Source organism: Chiroxiphia lanceolata, chromosome 5 (genome assembly GCF_009829145.1).
Source record: "Chiroxiphia lanceolata isolate bChiLan1 chromosome 5, bChiLan1.pri, whole genome shotgun sequence".
In the NCBI taxonomy this organism is placed as follows: domain Eukaryota; kingdom Metazoa; phylum Chordata; class Aves; order Passeriformes; family Pipridae; genus Chiroxiphia; species Chiroxiphia lanceolata.
This window is the reverse complement of record NC_045641.1, coordinates 71,935,241-71,963,146: the sequence shown is the minus strand read 5'-3', so window position 1 is coordinate 71,963,146 and position 27,906 is coordinate 71,935,241. Positions and strand designations below refer to the sequence as shown.

Here is a 27,906-nt window from a genome sequence, read left to right as displayed (position 1 = left end):
CTTCCCACCCCAACTAGCTCCATGGTTCCACAAGGGCTCCTCTCCTCCCCCGCCGTCCCCTCACACCGCCCGGCCCCAGCTCTCGCGAGAGGCGGCGCGCGGGGCCGGGGCGGGGGCGCTGAGGCGGCGCCGGGGGGAGTCTGGCGGGGCGGCCCCTGATCCCTCCCCAGGGCCGGCGGCTCCTCCTCGGCTCACCTCAGCTCACCGCCCCCTGCATGCCGCCGGTGCCGGGGGCGCTGTGGAGCGGGGTACGGGGCCGCCCGCCATGGCCGAGGCAGGAGCGGGGAGCGCCGAAGGCGCCGAGGAGGAGCGGCGGGCGGCGGAAGGTGGGAGCGGGTCCGCCTGAGGGGCGGACGGCGGGGGCGGCCGTGGGTGCTGTGTGTCGGGTGTGTCTGTCTGTTCGTCCCCCTCGGTGATGTGGCGCGGGCGGGTGTTGTTGTGAGGCCGGTGAGGGGCACTCTGGAGTTCCCGCCCTGTGCCTGGCGCCGCTCCGGCGCTGGTGGGTTTTGTGTTTTAATTCCCGCCGGGCGCTGCTCTCCCGCCCAAGTTCCTTCCCACGTAAATGTACCCGGGGCGCTCGCGGGGAAACCACGGAATCCCGGGAGTAGGGTTGGAAGGGACCTCTGGAGACCATCCAGTCCACCAGGGCAGGGTCACCTGGGGCAGGTGACACAGGGACGCGTCCAGGTGGGCTTGGAATGTCTCCAGAGAGGGAGACTCCACGACCTCCCTGGGCAGCTCTTCCCGTGCTCTGCCACCTTTATGTAAAGAAGTTCTTCCTCATGCTGAGGTGGAACTTCTTGTGTTTTAGTTTGTGGCCATTGCTCCTCGTCCTGTCGCTGAAAAGAGCCTGGCACCAACCATCCTCTGGCACCCGGCTGTGTGATGGTCACTCAGTGCTGTTTATTGCCATCATACGGACGTGATGTGCACTAAAAATCTCTTTAGTTTGTTTTTAACTTACTATGTAGTTCATAATTTTTGGCAATACACTTACCCTTGCGTTCCTAATACTCTAGTATTATTTTTTTTTTTGGTAGATAAACATAATTTAATATTTTAGGTATAGTGATTCTGGCTTCTCTGTGTGTGTGTGACCAGGGTTTGATGTTCTTTCCTTGTTTTTAATCATAAGTTTCTGGTACTAGAAAAACCAGGCTGGTTGTAAAGCAGAACCAGCAGCTGCTCCTCCTGCCTGGAAACGAGTTCGGTGCTTCCCCTCTGCGAGGAGAAACGAGTGTTTCGAACGGGCTTTGGAGAAACAGGAGTGAGCCACTCCCTCTTAAGCCAGCACTGCAGTTCTGTTTAGTTAGCACCAGCTCTTCTAGGCTTAGTAGTAATGTTTCATAAACCTCTGTTGGGTTATGGGTGTTTTAATGTATATGGGGGCCCTGGTTGTCTCAAATAAGTTGACAAGTTTCTGTCTCTGCTGCTTGGTTGTCTAAATATTTGGGTAAAATTTTGTGGCAAATCATGTAGTGTTTGAAAACAGAGTGAGGTGTTTACCTGTAGTATTTTTGCAGTCTGTTGAACTGCTTAAACGAGGATTTGTTGTTTATATCGTGCACATGCTGTAAGGAAAGGAAATACATAAAATAAAGAAAACCCCAAGTGCAGATGGATTTGGGAAATCAATGTTTTATTGTGAAATAACCCCCCTCCTTGCTTTCTGTAGCTACCCATGTTTATACCTGTTCTTTTACTGGATTTTGAAGAAAAAAGTTTTGTGTTTGTTTGCTTTTAAGATACTTTTATCTTAATTGTTTGTGGAATTAGGTCCAGACTAAGGTTGACTGCTTAATAGATTTTTTTTTTTCACTTGACTGTACATGTTGCTGTTGGTACATTTGCACATTGTGAAAAACAAAGTCTAAACTGGACATTTGACAATTAGATGATTCCAAAACTCGCAAGGAAACAGCTACTCACCATTCCTTTAGGAGTGTGTGATTGGAGAGGACTTGTGGTTTGTTTTCTATTCACTAATGAGCTACCATGCATGAGACTCCTGATTTCTCTTGGTGGGTTTTACCTGGTGTGAACCTGAAAGTGCCTGGGAAAGCAGGGTACCCTTGCAGGGCCTTGGGCAGTATCTTTTCATTAGCTGGTTACTGTCTTATTATAGTTTTTAATACACTAATAGGTTTGGCCAAATATTTGGTATTTGAAATCTGTTAAGTAAATGTGTTATTTAATGGGTGAGCTGTTACTGTTGACTGATTCTCTTCTGAGTGATGAAAATAAGTAAAAATAGAAGCAGAGAGTAAACAGTTGCCTCTGTTATTGTTTGATTTAAATGCCTATAATTCAGCATATTATAACTTTTCCTTTCATTTCCTGATATTAAAAACAAATTCAACATTTTTAAATTTAACATAGAAGAGGTTATTCTCTCCATAGTGTTGTTCAGAAGATTCTGAATTCTCTGTCTCTTGCTCCTGCATTAAAAAATTTGGGGAAGAATAAGCTGCTTTAGACTGTACATTTCTACTGTTTTCAGAACTCCAGTGAAAATTGTTGGCCCAGCTTTCCATGAGAGATATTGTGGGCAATGATCTTGCTGTAACTAGTCTGAAGATGCTTTTCGTGATCTATTTTAAAGGTCTAGAATAAATTAATTAAAAATAATACTTAATACAACTCTCAACCCTGTTTAGAAAATATGGTTCTTTGTTTTCTACTGCAGTTCAGATCTGCAGGAGCTGTAAAGGGACATCACAGCATCTGCAACTTTCTTCCTCCTGCAGCACTGTATGTATGGAGGCTGTAAGTATAGATCTGTCACTCTCTAATAAAAATCTGCAGTAAGAATTCACTGAAATAATTTTAGAGAAATAACTCCATGGTAAAATAAGGCAATTTCAGTGACACAGTTATTTAACTCAATAGCTGTCCTCTCTGTGTGCTCCATGTGTAGATGGATATATGTGGAATTGCTCAGGTCATCAGAGACAAGGAATCACAGAATGCTTTGGGTTGGAAGGGACCTTAAAAATCATCCAGTTCCAACCCCCCTTCCATGGGCAGGGACACCTTCCACTAGCCCAGGTTGCTCAGAGCCCCATCCAACTTGGCCTTGGACATTTCCAGGGATGGGGCAGCCACAGCTTCTCTGGGCAACCTGTGCCAGGGCCTCCCCACCCTCCCAGGGAAGAATTTCTTCCCAATATCCAATCTAAACCTGCTCTCTGTCTGTTTGAAGCAATTCCCCTTTGTCCTGTCACTCCAGGCCCTTGGAAATAGTCTCTCTCCATCTTTCCTGTAGGACTCCCTTCAGGTCCTGGAAGGTCACAATTAGGTCACCCCAAAGCCTTCTCTTCTCCAGGCTGGACAATCCCAACTCTCTCAGCCTTTCCTCACAGCAGAGCTGCTCCATCCCTCCATATTATATCTTAAAAAAAAAAAAAAAAGGATGTTCATTATGACAGAACTCAATAAATTCTGCTCCCTGGTTTGGTTGGAAGGACAGTTTTGGTGTTACTGAACTGGACTCCTTTCAGGAGAAATTAAAGTAGACTTTTCTTGCAGCAAGGTCAGTGCTGCTCCAGTCCCACCCCACACATCCCCCAGGGACTGAACCAGGGGGTTCTCAGGCAGCTTTAACACACATGCACTATGAGGATTTGTTGGCCCAGTGAACCAGAGTAAATGTGATTTAGTGTAAGCTCCCTGAACTGCTTTCAGATTAGAAACAGGGGCTTCTGCACCAGCTGCTTCCCCCTGACCTGCTACTGTTCTGCCACTGATTTCCCACTGCAGATGCAGCCCAGGAGCTCCTGTGAGCACATTTCAATTTCAATAACTTATCTACTTACGCTGCAGAATCCTCCTGTGCCACTTCACAGCCACTCCAACAGAATTTTGAGTTCTTTAAACTTGTCACAGCTGAAATTTCCAGCTCAAGGTTTTTGTGTGTGCCAGGAGCATACCTTTGGAAAATCCACATTTTAATAATTCGTGGCATCTGTGATCTTAGAAATTCAATTCAAAGCAGCTTCTTTCTCCTCCTTTCCTTCTACCAGAAAGTGTTTCAAAATAGGAAGCTGGATTAAAAATTCCTTATTCTTCAAAAGGTTGTACCAGTGTTACCACATTATTAACCACTTTTCTCCAAGTCTTATTTATCCTCAGACTGTAAAGGGTGTCACCATAAGTTTTGTAACTGTACTTATTCATGGACATTTTATTTCAAGCCCACTTTGCTGCCATATCCTGATAGCTGGATTTGGATGCTGTTTTTTAAACTGGCTCAGTGAGGGTTGACTGACAGCTTTTTTATCAATTTATTAGTACATACATGACTTGTATCCTTCTATGTGTCTTCTGATAATTCTAAAAAGTCAAAATAATGTTTTGGTACTAAAGCAATAATTTAGGAAACCTATGAAGAGGAAAAGGTGACCTTGCACAGGGGGTGAGTGGGTCATGAGGTGATAGCGCATTAATTAAGGCATTAATTTTGAAAGACTGTCTTGGGCTTTGTTGCATGTGATACCAATAGATGCTGCAGAATTGCATGATAGTTCTGTAGCCACCTTGGGTAGGATTCATCTCACTCCTTTTTGATGTCCAAGTGTGGCTATCCAAGTCTGAGCCAGTTGCTTTGGTTCTTGTGTAAAAGGTGGATACTCTTGGGCTGCATCTCATGGAACCAACTGTAGGAATCTATTTTAGATGGAGATGAATCACCCTAGAACTGTTGTATTCCATGTAGCCAACTGGAGGAATCTATTTTGGGTAGGGATGAATCACCCTGGAAATGTCTTCCCTCCAAGAGGAGTTGGAGTGGCCACTTTGGATGTGGACATAGTTGTTTGCTCAGATGAATCTCCCCTTTTATGGCTGGTGGAGTTGGGCCATAAGCTTTTTCTAATAGGTTGTGTTTGCTTAGGAACTGAAAACCTGCAAACTGTTGGTGGAGCAAACAGCTCAGGAATGTGACGTGATTGGAAAATGTTATTGGAAAAATGTGTAGTCTCCCAAGCCTTGTTTCTATAAAGCATTGCATGGGATTGACACAGAGGCTTTGCTGAACACAGGAATATGTTGATTTTGTGTGTCTATATCCCACCCCAAACAGCAGTTCCATGAAGCTCATTTGCAGTTGTTCACTTCTTTGCCAACCCCCTGGGGACTGGAATTATTATTTCTTTTCCTTGTAGAAAAACACAAGAGTGTGAGGTCTTGTATTTTGAGATTATGAGAACTGTGCATATTGATAATCATTCCTTAAATGCTTTCTTTGCCTGATTACAAAATATACTAACATTAGTATTAAAATATACTACAATTAGCGTTAAAATAATAGGGTTTTTTTTCTGATACACTTACTGGGAATGAGCCATTTTTCCACATGGTGTGTTTGTACTTTTTGGATGGTCTTTGCTTTTTCACAGAGAGAATTATTCCAGTGGGGGGTTTGCTGTATTATTTTCATCCGTCCTGATGTGTTCAACATGCTTTTAAAAGATTTTTGATTTTTAATATAGATAAGCTTTTAATATAGATATGCTTAATGCCGAGAGCCAAACATAGATCATAATGGACTTGTCTTTGAGGAACTATTCATTTACCATTAAATTTCAGTTGTCAGTGTGCCAGGGGCATTAACAATGGAATGAACAGTAATAAAAGTGTCATTTTTCCATGCTGGAGTTTTATTGGGCTTGCAAACCAGGCTAGTGTAAGTTATAGCCCTTGAGGTGGTAAAACACATCATCTCTGGTTGAATTAAACTGTTTCTAGTAGTTAAAAATGATTTTACAGGGAAATAATCCATCTTCCAAAGTGAGAGAGCTGGAGAAGAAATCTTTCATCCCAGACTCCAAGAGGTTGACCCTCTCCAGCAAGAGAGAGGGAGCACCTTGGAATTACCTGGTGTAATGATAATTATTAGAGAGCCCTCAGAGATTATTTTAAATCACTTTTAGTGACTTCTCAGAGCTGACCTAGCCTTAGGAGCTGTTTCTACCCACTTCTTGCTCAGTGAGTGGTAGGTATTTAATTCCACAGAACCACTTTTCTATTGTGCTTGGTAGTTCTGGAACTTTAAGTTGATTTCTTTATTTGGTTTTGGTTTTTTTTTTTTTTTTCACTGTTTATTTTTTAAGTGTTTCCTTTGTTTTTTGAAAATCTTAAAATATATGTATAAAGAATAACAGTAATTCTGATAGTGTGATGGATAAATTGGGAAAACTGTGGAAGAGGCACGGGATTTTGCTCCTTTAAAAGGAAGTGGCTCACAAAGGCTGGCCATCTGTGTGCACAGCAGTATTTAGGTCAGTGGGTCTGTGCTGTCCTTCTTTGTTCCAGGACGAAAGGATCTCTTGTGCTGGAGGCATTCCTGTCTTGGAATCATGTAGGTCTCTAGTTAGTAACTACTCTTTTATGAATATTCATCATGTAGGATTATACTTTAGGAGCTTAATCTAATAATTATAGGATGCTGTGACCTCAGTGAGTTAAAACTACTCCTCTTAAGTAAACAGTTCCTTTGGAATCATTGACAATTTTTGTTCTATAATTGTGTTAATAACAGAAATATAAAATGAGAGACTATTAGGAAGAGGAGATTAATCATAAAAGTATTTCAAATGTCTACCATTTGTGCCCTTGTAGTATTTATTTAGCATGTAATTTTTTAATATCTTTTTATCAGGTCATTTCTCTTAATATCTTTTTTATCATTACATTTCTTTTAATCTTTTGAACATCCCTAAATTGAATATAATGTGTATCTGAAGTAACTAAGTTTTCTTGCTGTTGCAGAAAGGCTGTTACTTATTTGTCAGGTATTTCTTGATTCTTTGAGTTTCCACCTCTTTTTTTTGAGACTTCCTGTATGACTTAATGAGTTAAAGAGCTTTCTAAAATAAAACAGGGGCTGACTTTGTGTCATCTGACTTGACAGAGAGAGGATTAGTGGAAGACCAGGCAAGCTGTTGTTTGAGTATTAGCCTATATTCCTTTAACTGTCCAGTCATATTCCAGCAGCAAATGAAAACCTAGAAGGTCGCTTTTATGGTGTAAGATTTGTTTACATCTGAGAGGAAAAAAAAGTGTGCTTTGTATCATTCTTCTTGCACATTTTTACCTTTTATAGTCAGCACAGACGCCAAAAAAAAAGGAGGAAGAAAACATCCATTTTTTTCTTCCTGTTGGATTTTAAAATACTCAGCTTGGCTTTTGCCCCCTTCTAGAAATAGGAGATGCTCCCTTCCTTAAATGACTTCTCTGTGTCTCTCATCTGTTCTGAGCATGCGAAGCCTGAAGGAGTTCCTGCTTCAAGACCCTTCCATCTTACATGACAAATATCCCGTGTAATTGTGGATTTTATACCAGGAACGTAGCAAACTTGGATTTATTTTTTTTCTATGCAGCTTGTTCTAAGAAACATAGCTCCCTATATATTTTTTAACTTTAATTTAGTTTGAGCCACAGTGTTTGGATATGTGAACTCATGCCACAGCTGTGATTCAGCAGGATGTCTGAGGTGCTGGGGGATTTAAGGAGGGGAGTATATATATTTTATATATATGTTTTATGTTGATGGAGTTGAGGAGATCATTACAGCACTGTGGGAAAACAATGTCTTCTTTGCTGTACTTAGGTTGGAGCAGTGCAACCTTTGTTTTCTGTGTCAGAAACCTGGAAGCCACATACAGAGACCACTTCTTGTCCCAACTGGGAATCCGAATGGATCCATGCTGATGCAGCTCCTCCTGAACACTGAGCTTTTATTCCTGTTCACAGATAATTTCCCAGTAGATGGGACCCCGTGTGTTGCCTCTGGAGTCTCCAGCCTCATGAATCCCATAACCAAGCCTGCCACCAGCACTCCTTTCAATGCTCCTGTGCCTGAGATTCCCAGGAAGCGCAAAGGGAGTGATTCCGATAACCAGTGAGTAACTTCATGTCGTCTGACTTGACAGAGAGAGGATTAGTGGAAGACCAGGCAAACTGTTGTTTGAGTATTAGTCTATATTCCTTTAGCTCTCCAGAGTCATGTTCCAGCAGCAAATGAAAACCTGGAAGGTCACTTTTATGGTGTAAGATTTGTTTACACCTGAGAGGAAAAAAAGTGTGTCTCTCTGTGTCCCAACTTCAGTTTTTACATTTTCTTCCAGATGCATTCTTTGGCAGTCCCCAGTTATTAAAACCAGTATCCTGTAATGCCATATCCTGGCCTGAAGTGTCTGGATAATGTTTTTAATGCTGCAATTTCAATCCTACGTTTCTGTTTTGTCTTTTTCCCCTTTTTCTCCCTCTGCTTTGTGTGCTGGTAAACACAAGTTATTAAATTGCTTGAAATCTCCCAAGTTCATCTGGAATATTACCTTCAAGCATGAAACCAGATTGTTACTTAAGCTCTTTGATCTGGAACTGCTGCTTCAGTGACCAAAGCAGCCACTGCCTTAAATGTGGGGACAGACCTGTGACCCAAAAATGGGGACTGTCCCATAGTTGTGCTCAGGCTTTTTAAGTGGCTCGTACTTGTTTTCTCCTGGTTTGTAGCTGCCAAACAGATGCCAGTTCACCAAAAAAGTGATCTGTTCAAAGCTGTATTAATCAGGCAGAAGTGAGGGGCACAAGCTAGATTTAATGCATTACAAATATCTCCAAACTAGTTTACAAAACCCACCTTTAAAAAAGGTGGGGGTAGGAAGTTTACATGTATTTGTGATTATTAAAGCAATTCTCTTTAATACCTGCTTCTTCCATGTATATTCCATTGATCTACAGAATGTACCCATACTGTGGGTGTTGATGTAATTTTCAACTTGGAGATTCAAATGTGTCTTGTGGATCACTGAAAACTCCAGCAATAATTAGTTTCTGGGGGAAAAAACAGAAATTTTCCATTCTTTTTCAGTAGCACTTGTGGATTTTTACCCATTCAGTAGAAGTGTTGGTTCATCAGTAGAGTTTCCCTGAAGTTTGGATCTCTCTGATTGAAAAAAATCATGGTCCAAGTCGAAAAACTAATCGAAAAAGTATTGGTTTATAAGAAGTACTAATTAGGTCCTACAAAATGATGTTCTTGCTGAAAGGAATCAAGTGGGGTTTCCACTAAAATTGTTCTGTGACTTTTCTTCCTTGGGTCTCTCAAGTCATCCTGTTGTGCTCCAAACTACATTTTACTTACTTTATTTCCTGTTTCTGCAGGGATACAGCTGAAGTTGATGGTGATCCTCAGAAAAGGTACTTTTTATGAATGAATCCATCTCTTTTGAGTGCTTATGGACATGTCACACTTCCCTTGATAAGCTATGTGTTTCCTTAAGGAATGCTTCATCCAAAGGCAGGGCTTTGTACAGCACAAGATGATGAACAGGAGGGGGAGGTCAATCCAGTGTTAAGGGTTCCTGGTACTTCTTTCCAAGACATTTCTCCCTGCTTCCAACTTCACTAGACTTGTTAGGATGGAAGTTAAGAATCGGAACAGATGAAAAGTACCTCTTAAATAAGAAGACTGGGGAGGTGAAGGAAGGGTCTCATATCCTTACAGGGCTGGTGCATGTAAACATTTATGTTTGTTTTAACCTTTTCAAATGCTTTTTGAAATAGAACTATGTTAAAATAATGAGGTGGCAAACCAAAGTTCAGACTGGCTGTGCAGCATTAGTAAAACCCTTTGTGTATCTGTGTTATGGGATGGTTAATTACATGGTTACTTTGTTGCAGTTTCTTTTTCTGCAACTGGATACCTTCCTTAAAAAATACATTTGTTTACAGTAGCCATGCAGTGGCTTTTTTTTATGGAATAAGACTATTTCAGTTGGAAGGCACCTACAGCAATCAGCCTGAGCACTTCAGGGCTGACCAAGGGTTAAATCTTGTTGTTAAGGGCATTGCCCAAACTCCTCTTAAACACTGCCAGGCTCCAGGCATCCACCACCTCTCTGGAAGCCATTCCAGTGTTTCACCACTCTCTTGGGAAAAAAAAGCTCAGTAATGTTCAGTCTAAAGTCCCCTGGCACAGCTTTGAACCATTCCTACATGCCTATCCCTGGATACCAGGGAGAAGAGCTCGGCACCTCCGTCTGCACTTCCCCTTCTCAGGAAGGAGGTCACCCCTCAGCCTCCTTTTCTCCAAACTAGACAAACCAGGAATCCTTGGCCACACTTCTGGATGGATTCAGGGACCTTCACAACTTCATCAAACACCTCCTTATATTTTGGGGCCCACAAGTACACACAATATTCCAGGGGAAGCCACACTAGTGCTGAGCACAGCAGGATAATCACCTCTTGGACCATCTGCTTATGGTGTTTGATGATCCCAGGATGTGGTTTTTTTAGAAAAAAATAATAGTTATTGCTAACTTATGTAAATCTGAACAGTTACAATGAAGAAAAGTCCCAGGGCCTTGCAACCTAAGTCCAACCTACTCCTGTGTTTACATTTATCATATTTATTGTGTTACAGACACTATGACTGTGTGTCCTTTACAATTTTATCACATAGACTTTCCAGTCATTGCTGTAGGGTATAGGAAAACATTTAATTTTTACTTTTTAAACTATAATTTAGAGCCAGTCTAGGCAAGGATTGCTTATTTCATCATCTGACAATAAGATTTGAGAAATCAAAATGTGAATAGATGATCTCTCTTGTAAAATTTTAAATAAAAAAAGTAAAATCAAGCTTAGACTGAAGTTATTTGAATATTCCAATAATGTTGTTTCTTCAGGTTACAAATAGCCCCATAATTATGAAATATCTCCATAATATGGTCAAACAACTGTGAATATTGGAAGTTGTATTTGGTCTCTTTCTGTTATGCATCACTTGCTACACGAGTTGTGGTTTTAGGAATTTTTGTGGGTTTGCTTTTGCCAGAGCCATAGTAAATTTGTAGCATTTTATATCTTCTGAAATTTGTGGGAGGAAAGAAGTCCCTGGTATTAAATATGCAATGTAAAACTATATCTTATTTTTGTCTAGGAGTGAAGATGAAGAACATGTTAAAGTGAAAGATTTCAGGTACTGATTTACAATAGAAATATGTTTTGCTAGTAAATAATGGGATTCACAATAGTGAAATACGAGTTTGTGAAAACTCTCAAATATTTAACAGTATACTTTTCCCTTTCCCTGCTAATTGTATAGGAATTTTCTACTAATTTTAATAAAAGTTGCTGCAGAATATCTCAGAAGGTTTAGCAAAAACAGGAGAATGAAATTTTCAAGGTGAAAATTAAATGCAGAACATTCAAGTCACATATAAAAGGAGGAGCTGATGCTTCATTTGGGTGAATTTGAGAATTGGTTTTTTCTGATTTGTCCACACCTGCAGATATTTAAAATTTATCCCACATAGAAATGGATTCAGCTAAAGCACAACAGAGAATTCTCATCCTGGAACAAGTTTTTGTATAGGGGATTATTCAAGGTTTGCCACTGAACTTTGAATTCACATCAGTTGAAATTCACTTGTAAGATGCATCCACAATTCAGCCAAATATTTTCAACTGTAGACAAGCCACTTTGTAAAACTAGAGCTGTTCTATAAAATTGATTTAAAAATAAGTGTGTTGCATTTTTCATGTGAGCAGAGATGTCAAACCAGAAATCCATAATCCACTCAGCATGCTGTCAGAAGTATTATTTATATACTGTGCTAACTAATAATTGTGAAGTGTCCCTGTAATCTAAACAAAATCAATAAAACTAAAATGTTCCAAGATATATTTACAGTTTTATTTAACTTCAAAATACATTTTTCTTCAGAGAGTATCCCAGATGGCTATAAAAGATTATATTTAATGACTTTTGTGTTGTATTGTTCGTTTTTTTTCCTTGAGTTTTGGTTCATTAGTTGGAAGAAAAAAAATAGAAGACTAGAAGACTCTCTGGAGCTTTTCTTCTCAGTTGTGTTTTTCCAGTGGTTTTTTCCTGCAGCTTTTCTTCATTCCCCTTTGTAACTGGGAATGTAACAGAAGGCTTTTTGAGTCATGCAGTCATCACCTGAATTTCTGCACCCACCTTAATTTTTTATAACTTCTTATTGACCCTTGGAGTTAGGTGAACCTCTATAGCTGAGCATAACTCCTACAATTAAATTTTTTTAAAAAAGGCTTTAGAGGGAGAAAAACTGATTTCTTGGCAGAATGACCCAGAATCAGTTGTGTGGTGGAGATATTTATTTTTTGGCAAAGTAATAAAAATAACAGACAACGAGGTCTTTAAAACTGCACTTTATACTTTCTCACCTTACCAGGAAAGAGATAGTTTTCTGAGTTATTCTGGTAAATGACACAAGGCATAGCTCTTTCTTTTAGTGCCCACTACATCCCTTAAAATCCCAAGGAACAGTATTGTTTGTTGCTGTGCTGGGAATAAATGCTTGTGTTTGCTTTCAATCTGAGGGGTTTTTAAGGGAATGAGTTACCAGGAAGACACTGCTCATCTCTAGGTGTTGAGAGTTGCATAAAACAGATTTCAGAGAGGCTTTAGCCTGTGCTGGGACATTCTTTTTGAAAAGAGCAGAATGAACACCCCATCCTACACCCCATCCCATTACACAGTTACAGAGATAAGGCTAGGAAGCAGAAATGTCTCCCAGGAATTCCTAAGGACATCCAGAGTTTTCCTCTGTATAGTAGGGTGTCCAGGTAAACCAAAGGTCACAAGAATAATTTAACTTTTATAAGTTTTCATGGTCGCATATAATCAAATTCTTCCTTGACAATGTTTTTCCTCCTCAGTTTTTCCCATCGTTATTGTGACCATTTCTTTCGTTCAAGTGAATCCCATTCGGTTCTCCAAGTGTATGAAAATTGTTTCAGTGCAGTAGCACTTGTGGGGTGTGTTCCATGCCAAAATTGAACTGGTGAATGTTATGAGGAAAAAAAAGTCATGTGTTCTACATCTCTTTTTTAAAATATTTTTTCTTCTTAGAGAGGCTCACAGTCAAACAGAGAAACGAAGGAGAGATAAAATGAATAATTTGATAGAGGAATTGTCTGCTATGATCCCTCAGTGCAACCCCATGGCCAGAAAGCTGGACAAGCTCACAGTGTTAAGGATGGCTGTGCAGCACTTAAAGTCTTTAAAAGGTGGGTTTTAGGAAACTTAATCCTTGTTCTAACAGTAGTTAAACTGTGTATCTTCTTTGATCTCAAATAAATCAAGGATAACTCATTTTACATTTCCTTACTGTATTTAGTTCTGGGTCTGTTCCTCATTTAAATCTCCATCTGTATATTTCAGAACTTAATGTCTTCTTTTTGCTTAGTATAGCAGAAAAAAAGCCACCCTTCAGTATTTGATATTTTCTATCTTGCAGCCAAGTCATTCCTTGATTATTTTTAAAAGTCCAGGAGTCAAAAGGAAAGTTGCAAGACAAAACATACTTGAACAAAATGGTTGATGACTTTGATAACATTAAAGTCTTAAAAATTACGTGTTAAAGAGTACCAAGAAAAAGAGTTATAAACTCCTGGTAGCCTCAGTCAGCTGGCAAAGTTAAAATAATCATGGATCTCAGGGAATGTTTAGTGTCAGGATAAACCCAGGAAATATTCTTTCCTCTCCTTTTGCTATTGCTGGGGTTTGGGATTCATATTTTTTTTCCTCCCCTAAAAAAAATTATATCCAAATGCAAGTTGCATATTGCATAGTCTGTCAGCACAACACAAGATTTTGGGGACTTGCAATTTAAACAATCATCTACAAGAAATCTTCAGCTCAAACATTTATGTTTTAACAATAGGATGTGAAAACCGGGCTTCACCCAGCACAGTTATATATATCCTCAAAACAAATGCTTTAAGGAACACAAGATGCTCTGTGGAATTATAGTGAATGATGACATTTGCTGGAAAGTTCAACTGCTATTTACCTCAAAAAATATCTAGAAAACGTTATAGAAATGCCTGTCATGGATAAAAATTCTTTATTTTAGGGTGCTTGCCATGGGTACTAGAACAGCACATGCAGTGAGTCAGTCTCACTACATTTAGTGAGACATTCAGTTTAACTACAATAGTCTGATTTTTTGATTTTTGGCAATAAAAAATGGTTATGTACTTGTACGTTTGAGATTTTTTTTAATTTTTAGAATTCCTAGAACTTTTAATTATTTTTTTTATTCAGCTGTTCTGGTCACAGAGAAAAAAATACAAAATATATAACTCCTTTAAAAGTAAATTTAAAATGTAACATCTGACATTATGTCTGGGATTAATCCGTTTTCCAGGTTCCAGCAGCTCCTATTCAGAAGTCAGATATAAACCTTCATTTTTAAAGGATGATGAACTCAGACAGTTAATCCTGAGGGTAAGTGGAAGGAAACTCTCAGTTGAATGATGTCCTTATTAACTTGAATTTTGTAACAAACTTTGCCCAGATCTGTAAATGACTCCCAGGTGAAGCTGGGCTTCTCTGGGCAACCTGTTCCAGGGCCTCCCCACCCTCACAGGGAAGAATTTCTTCCCAATATCCAATTTAAACCTACTGCCTGTCAGTTTGAAGCCATTCCCCCTTGTCCTGTCCCTTGCAAATAGTCCCTCTCCATCCTTCTTGTATTTAACTTTAAAAATCAGGTTTAGAAGTGTGCTTTCTTGTGGTAATGTTTTAATGGCATGCTTTTAAAGACAGTATTTTTATATTTCCAGGCTGCAGATGGATTCCTGTTTGTGGTTGGATGCAACAGAGGAAAAATCCTGTTTGTCTCTGAATCAGTTTGCAAAATACTGAATTATGATCAGGTTGGTTACAGTTGACTTTCTTGCTTTGCTTTTACCTTGCATTTTCTGAGAAATTTGAAAACTTGTACATTTTTATTATTTATACCATTTCTTGGACTTTCTTTGGTTTAAACCAGACCTGTGATATCTTTTCTTGGAATTTCTTTAAAGCTTCTTCAGAGTAAGGCTGAATATCCTGTAATAAAATATTTACAGGTACAATAAGTGTTCCTGACCCGAGTAACAGCCCCAGATTTCAGCTCATCCTGAAGAAAACTGCTACTCTGAGAGGATAATTGGAAGATGTCCTAATTTCTGTGTGCAAGAGATTTTCTTTTACATAGTGAAGTGATTTTCAGGGGTTTTTTTTTTAGGCCAAGGAAAATTGGTAGTTCAGCAGTGGAGGTTAATTAAAGCTTTCCTTGATGATGCCTTTATGCTTGGATGCACTAAATAACACATTATCCACAAGAACGACCTGAATGGGACTCAGCCTGTGGAATAAGGGAAATAGGAAAAATACAAAATACCCTTGATTAGTTGACCTTTAACATCATGGGCAATTACCACAAGTAATCAAGGCATGATAATTTGTTCATGAGTCTGTAACTTCTGTTTCACAAACAGAGGCTAAAACAGTCAGTGCTGCCATCTGGCTACTTGTATAACTTTAAACCCATTTGTGCTGCCTTCATTTTCTTCAGAAATATGAGGATTTTCTTCATAAATGGAAGGATTTTCTTCACTAATGTAAGGATCACCAATCTGGACTCTGTTCCATACATTTATTTTTATCTTTTTTTTTTTTAAATTAAAAAAGCAAAACTATCCTTTTCAATTGAAGTGAAATGAATAATCTTAGGGGAACAAGCATAAAGCAGATTTCATTTTTATTTTAAACTTCTACACTGACACTTATTTTTCTGAGATAAAGTAACACGTGTGGAGGCCCAAACTGGTGTGGTTCTCATCTCTTCTGGGTTTGGTTTTGTTTTTAAAACAGGCCAGTTTAATTGGACAAAGCCTGTTTGATTATTTGCATCCAAAAGATGTTGCAAAAGTCAAGGAGCAACTTTCTTCCTCAGATGTCTCCCCTCGGGAGAAGCTCGTGGATGGCAAAAGTAAGTCATATTTGAACTCAGATTATTTTTAAAGAGATGTCAGTAAATCTAGTTATTATCCAGGATAGATTAATGTATTTTTATGTGCTTGGGTGTCCTTGTGACCCATTTGAATGTGTATCTGCTGCTCAGAATGCATTTGCAGTTAAAAGTTAGCCCAGAAAATAATTGATTTTAGATCATAAGAATGACTGAGATTTGCACTGTTGAACATTTACCAAACTGTGGTCTGACCTTTTTCCTACCAGGAACACTACTTTTTTTTCTTGTATTTGCTAGGTCTTGTCAATACAAAAGACCTGATGGGATAAAATACTCCAATATCAAGAATCCCTGTCTTCTCTGAAAATGCTAAGTGTCAATCCTAATGTAACCAAACCTTTCTCTGCTTACAGTTACTTCTAATATGGAGAGCCTTATGTACTGTGCATCTCAGGGCTATTTTATAGCTGGCTTTTACAAGCATCTTTGTGCCAAAAACAAGTTGAAAGTTTATTAAAATACCACTCAAAATGCCAAGAGGGGTTTAAAAAATAGTTTGGTAGCTCGTTTTTAATTCTGGAATCTGTGGGACAGCTGTGTTTTATTTATTATTTAAGCTTAGACTTATTTCATTGTAAGGCCAAGATTTATTTAGGAGAATGTAATACTAGAAGCTACATGTTTTCTGAAGTGTTACTGTCTGATTTTGAGCTTTTTTAACTGCTTTACTGAATTTTTGTAAGCTGGCTTGCAAGTCCACACAGATTTCCAAGCTGGACCGGCTCGGCTGAATTCCGGGGCTCGCCGTTCCTTCTTCTGTCGGATAAAGTGTAGTAGGACCACAGTGAAGGAAGAGAAGGAGTGTTTGCCCAACCCAAAGAAGAAAGGTATTCAACCAGTGTAGATCAAAGGGGGGCTTTTTGTCTTGAAATTTGGTATATTTAAATTCCAAGTTTAAATTCCTAGCCACTTCTGTGACCCTTGTAGTTCTTGCTGATCTCACAAAGTAGCTGTAGAGAAGTGTAAATTGGAAAAACAGTCTAATTGTACCCTTTCTCCTCCCTGTTCCCTCCTGGAAAAGAGGGAGGGAGGGAGGTACAGTGGCTGTTTAGGAGCATGTGGTCTATGGTGGTCAAATTTTAGAAGTCTCAGGGAAATATTTGAAAGAAATGGAGCAGATCAGAAGAATGAAACTAAATAACTTTGTCCTGAAGACAACTGAGTGAATAAGGCCTGCAAACTCTACTATTTTGAAGGAAAAAAAAGCAAGTAAACCAACTTTTTTTTCTGATTTACTTTTTGTGTTGTGTGTATTTGAAAGTGTGAGTTTTCCTTTTTTTCCCCTTTTCATTGTAAAGTTATTTTATCAGTGTAATTCCATTCATTTTTCCAAGAATTGTAATTTAGTTCATATTTTGGTATGCCTCTACAGTAATCTACCTTGTCAAATTTGCAGTGAGAATTTCAGTTTTAAAATGTTATTTCCAGCTTTTGTTTAATACCTTAGTCTTGATTTTTGCAAAGGTGTGCTGAAATTGTTTGATCCTGAAAAAAAACCCTCCAACTTCTCTTTTTCAAAGTAACCTCTTACTGTTGAGATACAATTATAGGCCTCTTAAATTTTACAGTTGTGTGGTGTAAGTAAAATAGAATTTCGTATCCCTTGATGTGTCAAATAACTCAGTGCGATAAGAATATAACTTGGATAAATGTTTGTTGGGAAGGCACCTGGGAAACTAGGACAAAGTCACAGTGGGATAACTCAGTTTCTCATTTTATGGAGTTGATAAGTGTTTTTTTTCTAGTTGAGAGGAAATCAAACCTATGGAAAGCATAGAGATATCAGGAATGCTTTGGCATTTTTGGGGGAAGACAGTTCCTGTAGGACATGTAAAATCATCTCTATGCCTCGATGCATATGAGGGTGTTTACATGTTATGTAGGTGACAAATGTGCTGTAATTTAAGACATGTAAAATATTTGTATTCCGAGAAAATTGTAGAATTCAGAAGCCTCAGATAAACAGAGAATAACCTGGATTGTTTTGGGTTGTTCACAATTGATTCTTTTAGCAGTTGCAGTAAGTATATGTTAAAATCATTGTGTTCACAAAGAATAAATTGATTTGGAAGCTGCAGAGGGCCTTTCCAGTGAATTTTAATTTATAATCCATATGAAACCATATAAAGACAAAGTGAGCTGTGGTTACCAGACTGTTGGTTTGCTTTTTTTTATTGTGACGCTATGTTTGAACTGCCAACACCTATAACTTATCTTCCTAAATCTTACATAGGGTTAGAAGCACTCTCTCCAGGTAAGTCAAAATTAAGTAGTACAAAATCAATTTAAAATTGCTCTGTAAAATTATCTATAGCCTTGTAGGTAAAAATAAAATGTAGTTGCTGGTCTCATGGCCAATAGAGTGAAAAAAGTAGTTTGGTTTTCTTTTTGAACAATAACTGCTTCTTAATTCATTTCTTTTTATCAGATCACAGGAAATACTGCACCATTCACTGTACTGGGTACTTGAAGAACTGGCCTCCTAATGAGGTGGGAGTAGAAGAAGAAAATGATGCAGAAAAGGACAGTAGTAACTTTAACTGCCTTGTTGCAATTGGGAGGTTACACCCTTATATTGTTCCCCAAAAGAGTGGAGAGATAAAAGTCAAAGCAACAGAATTTGTTACACGGTTTGCCATGGATGGGAAGTTTGTTTATGTAGATCAGCGGTGAGTGTTTTGTTCTTTGTGGAGAGAAAATGCCATTGACACCACTAATTAAATTTGAGCAGGATGGAATTTCTAATTAGAATTCTTGAAAAATGTTCAGAATTTTTCCTGCTGTATACAGGAAATATTTCAGTCTGAATCTATGAGTACTTGGGCTCTTGTTTTTTTTTTTTCCCAAACATAAAGCTTAGTGTATAGAAGTGTATTGTTCTGTAGAAATGTGTTATAAAATGCACTCATGTACTTATTTATTCATAAAGAAAAATCTCAAGTTAGAGCTTCATAGCTCTGCATATGATTAAAGTAGTAGACATTTAACCAAAAGTTATTCTTAAAATCCTACTGTTTGGGACAGATATGTCTGAGTGAGGTACCAAATTATTTCATTAGAAATGAAAGCTAAGAAGTTCCTCTTTTTTGAACTTTCTGAACCAGACTTTTATTTGTTGTATAGACTGAGTATATTTTATTTGTTGTATAGACTTTGCATTTTGAATTTCATTATTGCCACTGGAGATTGTGTTGCTGTCACTCATCTGTTCTTTCACCTGAAAGTGTCAATGTAACCCTGTTCCTTGGAGCGGCAAAGCAAAATTCAATTACTGAGCGTTTTAATGACTGCTTTTGTGTGACCAGTTCTCTGACTGGCTAATTATGACCTAATCACCATAAGTATTTTGTGTGAACATGTAGTTTGTTTGTTTAAACACTGGGGTTTTTTGTCTTTCAATTACCATTTATTGCAAATGGATAATTTGCAGTGAATTGTTCTTTCAGAGCTGTACTAATGCTTTATTCCTTTCTCAAGTACTGTTTCTTTAAATATTAATTTTCTGCTTTACCTGATCCTGAAAATAACAGTTTTGCAATTGTTTGAATCCTCTGGAGTTCATGTTTTTGTTTCTCACAGTGCAACAGCAATTTTAGGTTACCTGCCCCAAGAGCTTCTAGGAACTTCTTGTTACGAGTACTGCCACCAGGATGATCACAACCATCTAGCTGAAAAACATAAAGAAGGTACAAAATAATATCATTAAAACACTAATTATGGAAGTTCACCAAGTCCTGAGCCTCCCTCCTAGTGGTTTGCTTTTCAACTTTACCTTCCTAAGCATAAATATGGTGACTATAACTTTCCTTTCTTATCTAGTGCTGCAGAATAAAGAGAAAGTCTTTACAAATTGCTACAAATTTAGAGCAAAAGATGGGACTTTTGTTACTTTAAAGAGTCAGTGGTTTAGTTTCATGAATCCATGGACCAAAGAACTGGAGTACATTGTGTCAAACAACACTGTGGTATTGTAAGTAATTCCTATCAATCTCCATGTTGTTTTTTTTGTCTTAATTACAATTAGCATTAGCAGAAAGCAGCCTGTTTAAGAAGCAGAACAAGGCTGGAAAATATCAACACAAAAAGGGGCTGAGTAACCTGGACAAACATTTTTTGGCCTTTACCAGCTATTTTTATTTCAGCCCTGAGTCATGGATTTGACTTTGAAAACTGTGCTGTTTCCTGGTAGGGAAAAATGAGGTGAAAGAATTTCTTCTTAGAGGAGGAAAGAAAGGATCTTTTAAGAAAAGGAGATATGAGTAAATGGACATGTCGAGTTAATTCTGCTTTTCCTCCTTGGCTTTACAAGACTTCATATGTCAGTTGACCCAATTTTAAGGGCTCCTCCACTTACCAGGTGTCAGAAGGTGGAGAAGAATAATTGATAGATACTCTCCGAATTGACAGCCTGTGGGACAGTAAATAGATGTGTTCAATTCTTCTTTTTTACTTTTAATTCTTCTTTTTCATTCTCCTTGTGATGGAGCAATAATTTGGATTGTTCCAGTGATACTGGGGGACAGAGAGGATTTTAATTCCATTAAAATCTAACTTGCCCAGGGGGCCTTTTCCTTGTTCTGTATCTGGTTCATGCCTTAAGTCAACATCACCCACCTATTTTGCCCATGTCCTTTTTCCTCAAGAAGACAGAGAAGAGCAGTTAAGACAATCAGTGCTGGGCAGCAGCCAAGGGACACTTTTGCCTGCCCTTGGAAATCTGTCTGGAGGAGGGAAGGGAGGCAGCCACTGACCTGTCCTTGTAGCACTTGTTCCTGGTTACCTGCTCTCCCTCAGAGAATTAAATTCACAGTCTTGTTCTCTTGCCATGGAACACAGACACAGAACACAGAACACATCTTGGCTTTCTTTTTTATTTGGAGAATAAGTGGGAATTAATATTTCACCCAGAAACAGTGCAAAGGATTGAACATTGAAACATGTAAGGAATTTCTCATTTTTACTACTTTGAGGATGTCAGTTTTTATTCTGTGTGAAGTATTTTTGAAATCAAACGTAAATATGCTGGATTCTGCCCTTGAAAAATTAGCTGATTTTTTTGTGATTTGTTTTTGTGTGTGTGTGTGTTTGTTTTTTTAATGTATGTAAATCTCAGAGGTCATAAGGAGTCAGCTGAAGAAGAGGTTTTCTACAGTTCCCAGCCTGCAGAAGGCAAGTGTTGCTTCTTACAGTTATCAGACGTGCTTTTCCTGATCAGTCATTTCAGATTTATGCCCTTCAGGAATTTTTTTACTGTAGATTGTGTGCAAGGAGCTAATTCTGGTGACAGTTTCTAGCTACTAGCATCCTAATTCATATCATTCACAGAACTGTAAACAGAAGCATATTTTTAATTTCTAGCAGCCTCTGTTGTAGCAAGGATTTCGTTTGGTAGGATATTATGCTTCTGGCACAGAATTTATTCATATTTTATCCACTTTTCTGAAGAAATGCAGTTGTGCTCTGAGTTTACCTGTTGAATACAGAGCAGTACTCATACATACACATTTAGTTAATATTTTTTTGTGACAAATCAAACGGTTTTTCTCCCTCATATGCTTTGCATTGTCCGTGAGAGAGACTGGAGGTGGCAGTAATTAAAGCTAATTTCATGACTGGAGAGCAACAGTTTTCACAAATACATTATTCACTTGGCTTTATATTGCAAAGGAGGCTCACAACACCCTCCCCCATGAATCAGTGTTTTTAATTTCTGAAAATAAGAGATACAGAACAAAAACTGCTTTAAAATGAATCCTTGCTGTGCAATTAAACTGCTACAGATTTAAAGCTTTGGAGTTTTTTTTTATCTCTAGATGCTGTAAAACAGTCTTTAGTAAGTGTACCTGGAATGTCCTCTGGAACAGTCCTTGGTGCTGGAAGTATAGGAACCGAAATTGCAAATGAAATATTAGAGTTGCAAAGGTAAATGCTCAACATCATCATTGGGCTTTTAAACAAAGGTGGGGAAGAGGTTTATATGATATGTGGGGGTTGCTCAGGTTTCATTTTTATTAAGTGTATCAAATATTTTGAGGCTGAGCAGTGGCATTGTGAGATACCAGTTCTAATCTAATGTAGTAATGGCAGAACACACCCCTGGTGTGGATAAACAGTTTTGTTCTGGCCATGACATTTTCTTTGAGGAAAGGATTATTTAACTGTGACTTCCAAAGTGTTACTGTGGTGCAGCTGCTTCACATGGTGTTGAATTGGGTAGATAAACCACTTGGGAATGGGAAGTGAGTTGTCTGAGAGTAGTGTTTATGTTTTTCTGGTAGGAAAACTTTCCTTGAAACACTTCCATAGCCTGTGTTGTCCTGGAATGTAAACCTGTTTCCAGTCCCAACTCTTCCAGGAGTTAAGGCTTCATCAGAAGGTCCAACCACTCTTGTTAAGGTCAAATTCAGGGTGGTGGTAATATCATCTCATCAGTTATCTGAGCGTTAGTTAGAATTTAAGACCTTGTTGTCTCAATTTACCTGACCAGAGCTTCATCACTGGGGAGCTCTGCTGGCTTCTGCAACAAAAGGGCTGTTATTCAGTGTTTGATTAATGGGACCTGGTAAATCAACTAAATATATGCAATTTTAGGTTGCATTCTTCACCATCAGGGGAGTTAAGTCCATCACATCTCCTGAGAAAGTCCCCTTCTCCAACTTTACCTGTGAACTGCAGCAATGTGAGTATGGAACTGCTGTAAAAATCTAAAATTACAGGGTTAATATCAGTCACCTCTTCAGTCTGACAACCTGAAGATCAGCTCTGGTTTTCTCTCACTTGTATTTTTAATCTTTATGTTCTTGAAGACCCTTTAAAAAAATCTGTGCTGTTTTGAAATGTTTAAAATTGTGACTTTGAAGGTGTTCCAGTAGTCTAAAAATTGTTAGGACATGCTGTTTTGCTAATTTTGTGGTGCTACACACACTAATAACTTTATTGTACTTATTAACCATAGCTATGGAATAATTAACATATTTTTTAACTTAACTGTATTTTCTATTGTATGATATGCACTGTGTGAATAAACATTTACCTCTCCATCAGCACTTTTATAAAGTAAATTTCTTTCCATTTAAAGACAATTTATCATTCCATTGCAATTTTCATTTCCTAACAACACTACTCTGGACTAGGGATTGTTTTGGCTTCTTCCCTTTTCTTATGATCAGTTTCCCCTGTGTTACCACAGATTTCTCTGCCAAATATTAGTTGATTTATATATACTGAACTCTAAATCATGCAGCATCTTGTCATAAGGATAATTTCACTGTATTCATTGAAGGATTTTCTTTATTCTGTGCTTTGGTATCCCAGTGTTCCCAGAATACTTTTGGAAAGCATTTCAACTTTATTAATTCCCTAGTGGAAATCAGGCAGTCCAAGAAACTGTCCTGCTAAATCTCATGTGTGTGTTACATTAAAAAAATGGGGGAAAAATAAAAAATATTATTTTTTTCTGATTGGTTTGGACTAGGATGATTTTCATCTCAGTTGTTGCTATGATTAGTATAGTGTAATGCACATAGAACATGGTAGGTACGAGTTGGGGTTTTTTTTAATCTTTTAACTGGAACATTTTGACGTTAACAAACCTGTTACTGGGAATTTGTAATTTATTGTGGACATGGAAATTATTTTTAAATGCAGAAGATCTGCCTGTTGATGCCTGTTTTTCACTTTCTCTATTTAATTCTTCACAATCTGACAGCAATTTATAATGTTCCTGTAATGTAATAATTATGACTAAAGGTAGGATTTAATTCTGTCCTTTTCATTCCTTCTGTTCTTTCAGGTGCCAAATAAAGAGTTGATCCAGTTATGTCCTTCAGAAACAGAAGTTCTGGAGAATTCCGAACAAACCCGGGGTGCTATTCCATTTCCCAACAATGAGCCTCTACTCAGTAAGATTGATTTCTCTTGGGGATATTTTGGGAGCTTTTTTTTCTTTCTCCTTATTAAGTTTGTCCAAAAGCCCAAACCCACCAATGTTAGGAAAAGGGTTAATTGGTTTTAGACTAAAAGGGGGCCAATTTAGTTGCTGTTTAAAAACAGTTACGTTTTGAAAGTTCTTCATGCTTCTTCCTGCTTATGCTGATGTTTTAATCACTTTTCCAGGTGGTAATTCCCAGCTGGACTTTGATGCAATATGTGAAAATGATGACACTGCCATGACAGCTCTCATGAATTACCTGGAGGCTGATGGAGGCCTTGGGGACCCAGCTGACCTCAGTGACATCCAATGGGCTCTCTAGTGTTGCTTTTTTGGGATAGGAAGGAATGTAAAACCCATAATGCACAACAACCACACATCCTCAGTACTGTATTATAGTTTTTTTAATGTCTCAGTTGGATTCAAACTTACTGTCTATATATATTTTTAAAGACTGAAGCCTTGTTCAGAGAGACACAACTTCTGCTGCACCTCTGGAAAAATGCAATATTTTTTTTTCATGATGAGGAAACCTTGAAATTTTAATATTGAACCATCTGTAACTGGAATGCTTAGAACACATTAGTATATTTTTACTAAGAAGCTTTAACCAAAAGGTACTGTACAATGTACAGGAATACTTATTTCTTAGTTTTAATACTTAAACTTTTATTTATTGGTTTTGTTTCAAGCAGTAGAATATTGGTTATCCATGTTACCTTCTGTAGAACCTACTGTACTTGTATGGTTTGAGGATATTTGTAACTATTAAATTTCGTGGAAATGATGATTTGCACACACTAGAGTTGTAAAATAAGGTTTTGTGATTCTCAAATGATGCAGTTCGTGATTCCTTGCGCTTCTCAGCAGTGCAATTTTTGCAGTCAAAAGTGAAAATAAAGAATACAGATCTGGGAACAAAGGTTGGAATTGGATCCCCAGAAGAAACAGAAGAGAATGGTTTGAGAAAAACAGTCATTTTCCCAGTAACCAACATGACAAGGGTATGAGAAAAGAGCACCAAACTTTTTAATTACTATTTTGTATTATTTTTAATGTATTATTAGTGCAGAGAACCTGAGACAAACAATGCCATAAAGCTGTAATAAAGCACTTTACTCTTCTACCAGGTTATTTTCTAACTAGAAAAGTCTGAACAGACTGTCTTGGTTCCAGAGTGAGACTTGCACTGTCTGTTAGTGAAAAAATGTTAAATTCTAAAGCCTCTTTTATAGTCTCTATGTTTTTGGAGATAAGGAGAACTTTCTATTGCTTGAGTCTGTGACTTTTTCAAACCTCTCTGTAATATGGCCCTGTCTGTAAGTAAATGCTATGCAGGATGGTCCTTTGGGGGGCAGCTTTTGCAAGGATTGGATCCCAGTTACAGCAAATGACTCAAGAACATAGCACTTTATAGCTTTTATTAGAACAATATAGCATTAATATATAATGTGGATCTTTTTATCTCTGGGTTAGACAAATTTTTGCATAGTTTTTTCCCATTTTCTTGGTTGTTTTTGTTTTAATTCAGGTAATGAAAGGAAAGCATTTGGAGATATTTGAGATGTGCATCTTTTAATAGAGACATTTAAACACAGGTACTACCACGAGCTCTATGGCATTTAACACCCCAGGGCAGTCTGTTCCAGGGATTTTTGGGAAGGCTAGAGTGTGGGAGCACATGGATGTGGTAAACACTAGATGTCCCCCTTGTCCTGCTGGTAACCACCACTTGAACTGGCTCCCTGTTGCTTGACAGAGGAGCTTTATATCTTATAGCTATAACTTTTTTGGCACACGAGGAATTTTTTCGGTGATGTCCAGATTTGTTGGGTTGATTTTTCTTTTTTTTTTTTTTTAAAGTCTATATTCCTGCTTTCGTCCTTTTCTTTTTTTTTCTTTTTTTCCCCCCACAGACCTGGGGCCAAAATGATCAGTTCTCTGGCTTTATTCAAATGAACTTTTCTGGGTTTTCACACAAAATGAATTTTGGGCAAAGTGAGAAAAATAAACAGGTACTTTCTAAGAACTGATAGAAATCTATTTGCATAAAGGAAATTTGAGAATTACAGGTTTTGCCATTGTAAAATGCATTTTCTTTTTTCTACACTAGAAATAAATTCTAAATAAAGCAAGAAATACAGTAGTTAATAGAGAAGTGACTATATAAATAACTTAAAATTATACAGACTTTAAATAGTTTTTTTTCAACTAGATTAGTTTGAAAATGGGGCAGCTGTTGTTACTGAAGGAGCATATTAGTTATTTCCCAAGATTTATATAAGTGTCTTTAGTCAAACCATTATTTTGGGATTCCTGGCTTTCCCTAAAAAAATAAAAACAAAACTGTAACTTTCTTTTGCAGTCAACGATCAATATTTTGGCTCTTGATTCATTTCCTAGATTCTCCCTTTACTATTTGTGAATTTTTCTGGCTTACAGAAATCTTTACAAGAAAAGGTATCACTTTGTAAATATTTTTGGTGAACTGAATAGATATTTTTGAATACAGCTGAGATAGTTTGTGCTTATTTCTGTTTGTATAATAACACAATTCTGGTAAGTCATGGACAGGATGTGTGTTCTTTGATGCAGGTAATCAGAGGATGTGGTTAAATCAGGTCAATAAATGTTATTTTGATGCACTGCTGTTATTCTGCTAACAATTCTATCTAATACTGAAGTTAAATAACAAATAATCCTACTTTCAGATCTCAGAGTCCTTCCCTAAAAATATAAATGGGAAGACTGAACTAATTTGGTATCTCAGTGTGATATTCCCCAGTCAGGGTAACCTTGTAACCCAAACTAATGTGTGTTTTTTAGGTACTAAACCCCCCTGAGGTTGCAGTTTAATTGGGCTGGCTCTGGAGAGGAGGTGCCTGCAGGCTGGACCAGGGAGAGGCTGTTGAGCACATGGATATGATCCTTAGGGAATCATGTGGCAGGGAGGTGTGGTAAGTGATAAAGCAGGTGTCAACAGGCTCTGAAAGCCTGCTGAGTTACCAGGGTTGGACCTGAGATTTGTTACTGAGGACATAAGGAATTAAAGATAAAAAAATCTTGATGGGAGATGAGTTCTGACAAGCAGTTCATTATTTGGACAACCAGTTCCTGTGTTGACAGGAAAACAGGAGAGAATTCCTTTCAGAATGTTACCAGTCAAGTTCAGTGCCGTTGTGTGGGTCTAAAGCAGAGTTGAAGTCCAGGGTTTTTTCCCTTGGTGCTTTGTAGTTCTGGACTTTCTTTGGTTCTTAACTCTTTTTGGAATGTTGGAAATTTGGTTTACTCACAAGCACAGAAGTCTGAAGTCAATCATTTGAGTGATTGCTCCCAGCAGTGTGTTCCTGCTCATGAGCCAGACTGAAAGGAATATTCTTGCATAAGTGATGGTGCTTCTCCTCAGGTCTTTCTTGCTTAGTCTTTTGCTTCCTTTCTGTGGGTTGACATATGTCATGTAAATTCATAACATGTCCTGGAATCCCAGGAAGTAATCAGCAGCTGGAAAGCTTTTTGTGCCATTCAGGACTTGTCTGAAAATTATAATTTTATTCCCCATTCCTGATGAGGATTATTTTGTTCTGTGCAAATAGGGGGGTCAAGAAGATACTTGAGGTTATAGGATCTTGCAGGTTAAAAGATACAAAATTATGTTTCAGAGTAGAAGATGCAAGAAAAAAACCCAAGTGGAGTGGTGAATGAGCTGGGGAAATACGTCCTTTGGGAGTAGCCAGTTTTAGTGGTGCAGATCCTCTGGTCCTGTTGAACTGCTGCCTGATCTATTAAAGGATAAGTTCACATACTTTTTATTCTTCATTTGTTTTCATGTCAAAACCTCTGCAAATAATCACACAGTCTTTGGAAATCACAAGAAGTTTTGTGGCAAAGATCTCCCCTAGCTGCTTCTCTCATGGTGCTGAACCTGTCTGGGAAGTGAGTTTTCTTCCCTGAAATTTGCAGATTCCAAGTGTACGTGACCCAACATCACAAACGTGTCCTAGAACACTCAGGGAACTTTGGCACAAGGGAAGGTCACATAATTAATGGGCTTCTGGGTTAATGTTAATGGGTAACAAGGAAGTATTTAATTGTTCTTCTAGAAGGGGCTGTAAAGTGAGC

At 38.2% G+C, this 27,906-nt stretch overlaps 1 protein-coding gene across 5 annotated transcripts; it reads left to right on the top strand.

Moving 5' to 3' along the window:
- Window positions 1-93: 93 nt before the first annotated feature.
- ARNTL2 (aryl hydrocarbon receptor nuclear translocator like 2) lies at window positions 94-26,432 on the top strand. Of its 5 annotated transcripts, none has more exons than XR_004357166.1 (18): window positions 94-326; window positions 7,753-7,900; window positions 9,166-9,201; window positions 10,949-10,987; window positions 12,532-12,618; window positions 12,905-13,062; window positions 14,205-14,284; window positions 14,623-14,715; window positions 15,698-15,815; window positions 16,541-16,684; window positions 18,286-18,526; window positions 19,437-19,543; window positions 19,677-19,827; window positions 20,971-21,026; window positions 21,671-21,690; window positions 22,449-22,536; window positions 23,650-23,758; window positions 23,973-26,432. XR_004357166.1 is itself a non-coding variant. In XM_032688358.1 (18 exons), the coding sequence occupies exons 1-18, from the start codon at window positions 266-268 to the stop codon at window positions 24,107-24,109; spliced, it is 1,962 nt and encodes a 653-aa protein (XP_032544249.1). In that variant the 5' UTR covers window positions 96-265; the 3' UTR covers window positions 24,110-26,432. The 5 variants fall into 5 exon arrangements, 4 of the variants coding, with proteins under 4 accessions (XP_032544249.1, XP_032544251.1, XP_032544250.1 ...); XM_032688358.1 differs by having other exon boundaries at window positions 96-326; window positions 21,671-21,779; XM_032688359.1 differs by lacking the exon at window positions 94-326 and adding an exon at window positions 2,721-2,766 and having other exon boundaries at window positions 21,671-21,779.
- The last annotated feature ends 1,474 nt before the right edge of the window (window positions 26,433-27,906 follow it).

Excerpts from the sequence above, each read along its gene's own strand:
- ARNTL2 (XM_032688358.1), top strand. The coding sequence starts at position 266 with ATGGCCGAGGCAGGAGCGGGGAGCGCCGAAGGCGCCGAGGAGGAGCGG. Across the intron at positions 15,816-16,540 it reads GAAGCTCGTGGATGGCAAAA|CTGGCTTGCAAGTCCACACA; the intron begins GTAAGTCATATT and ends AATTTTTGTAAG. Across the intron at positions 19,544-19,676 it reads AGCTGAAAAACATAAAGAAG|TGCTGCAGAATAAAGAGAAA; the intron begins GTACAAAATAAT and ends TTTCTTATCTAG.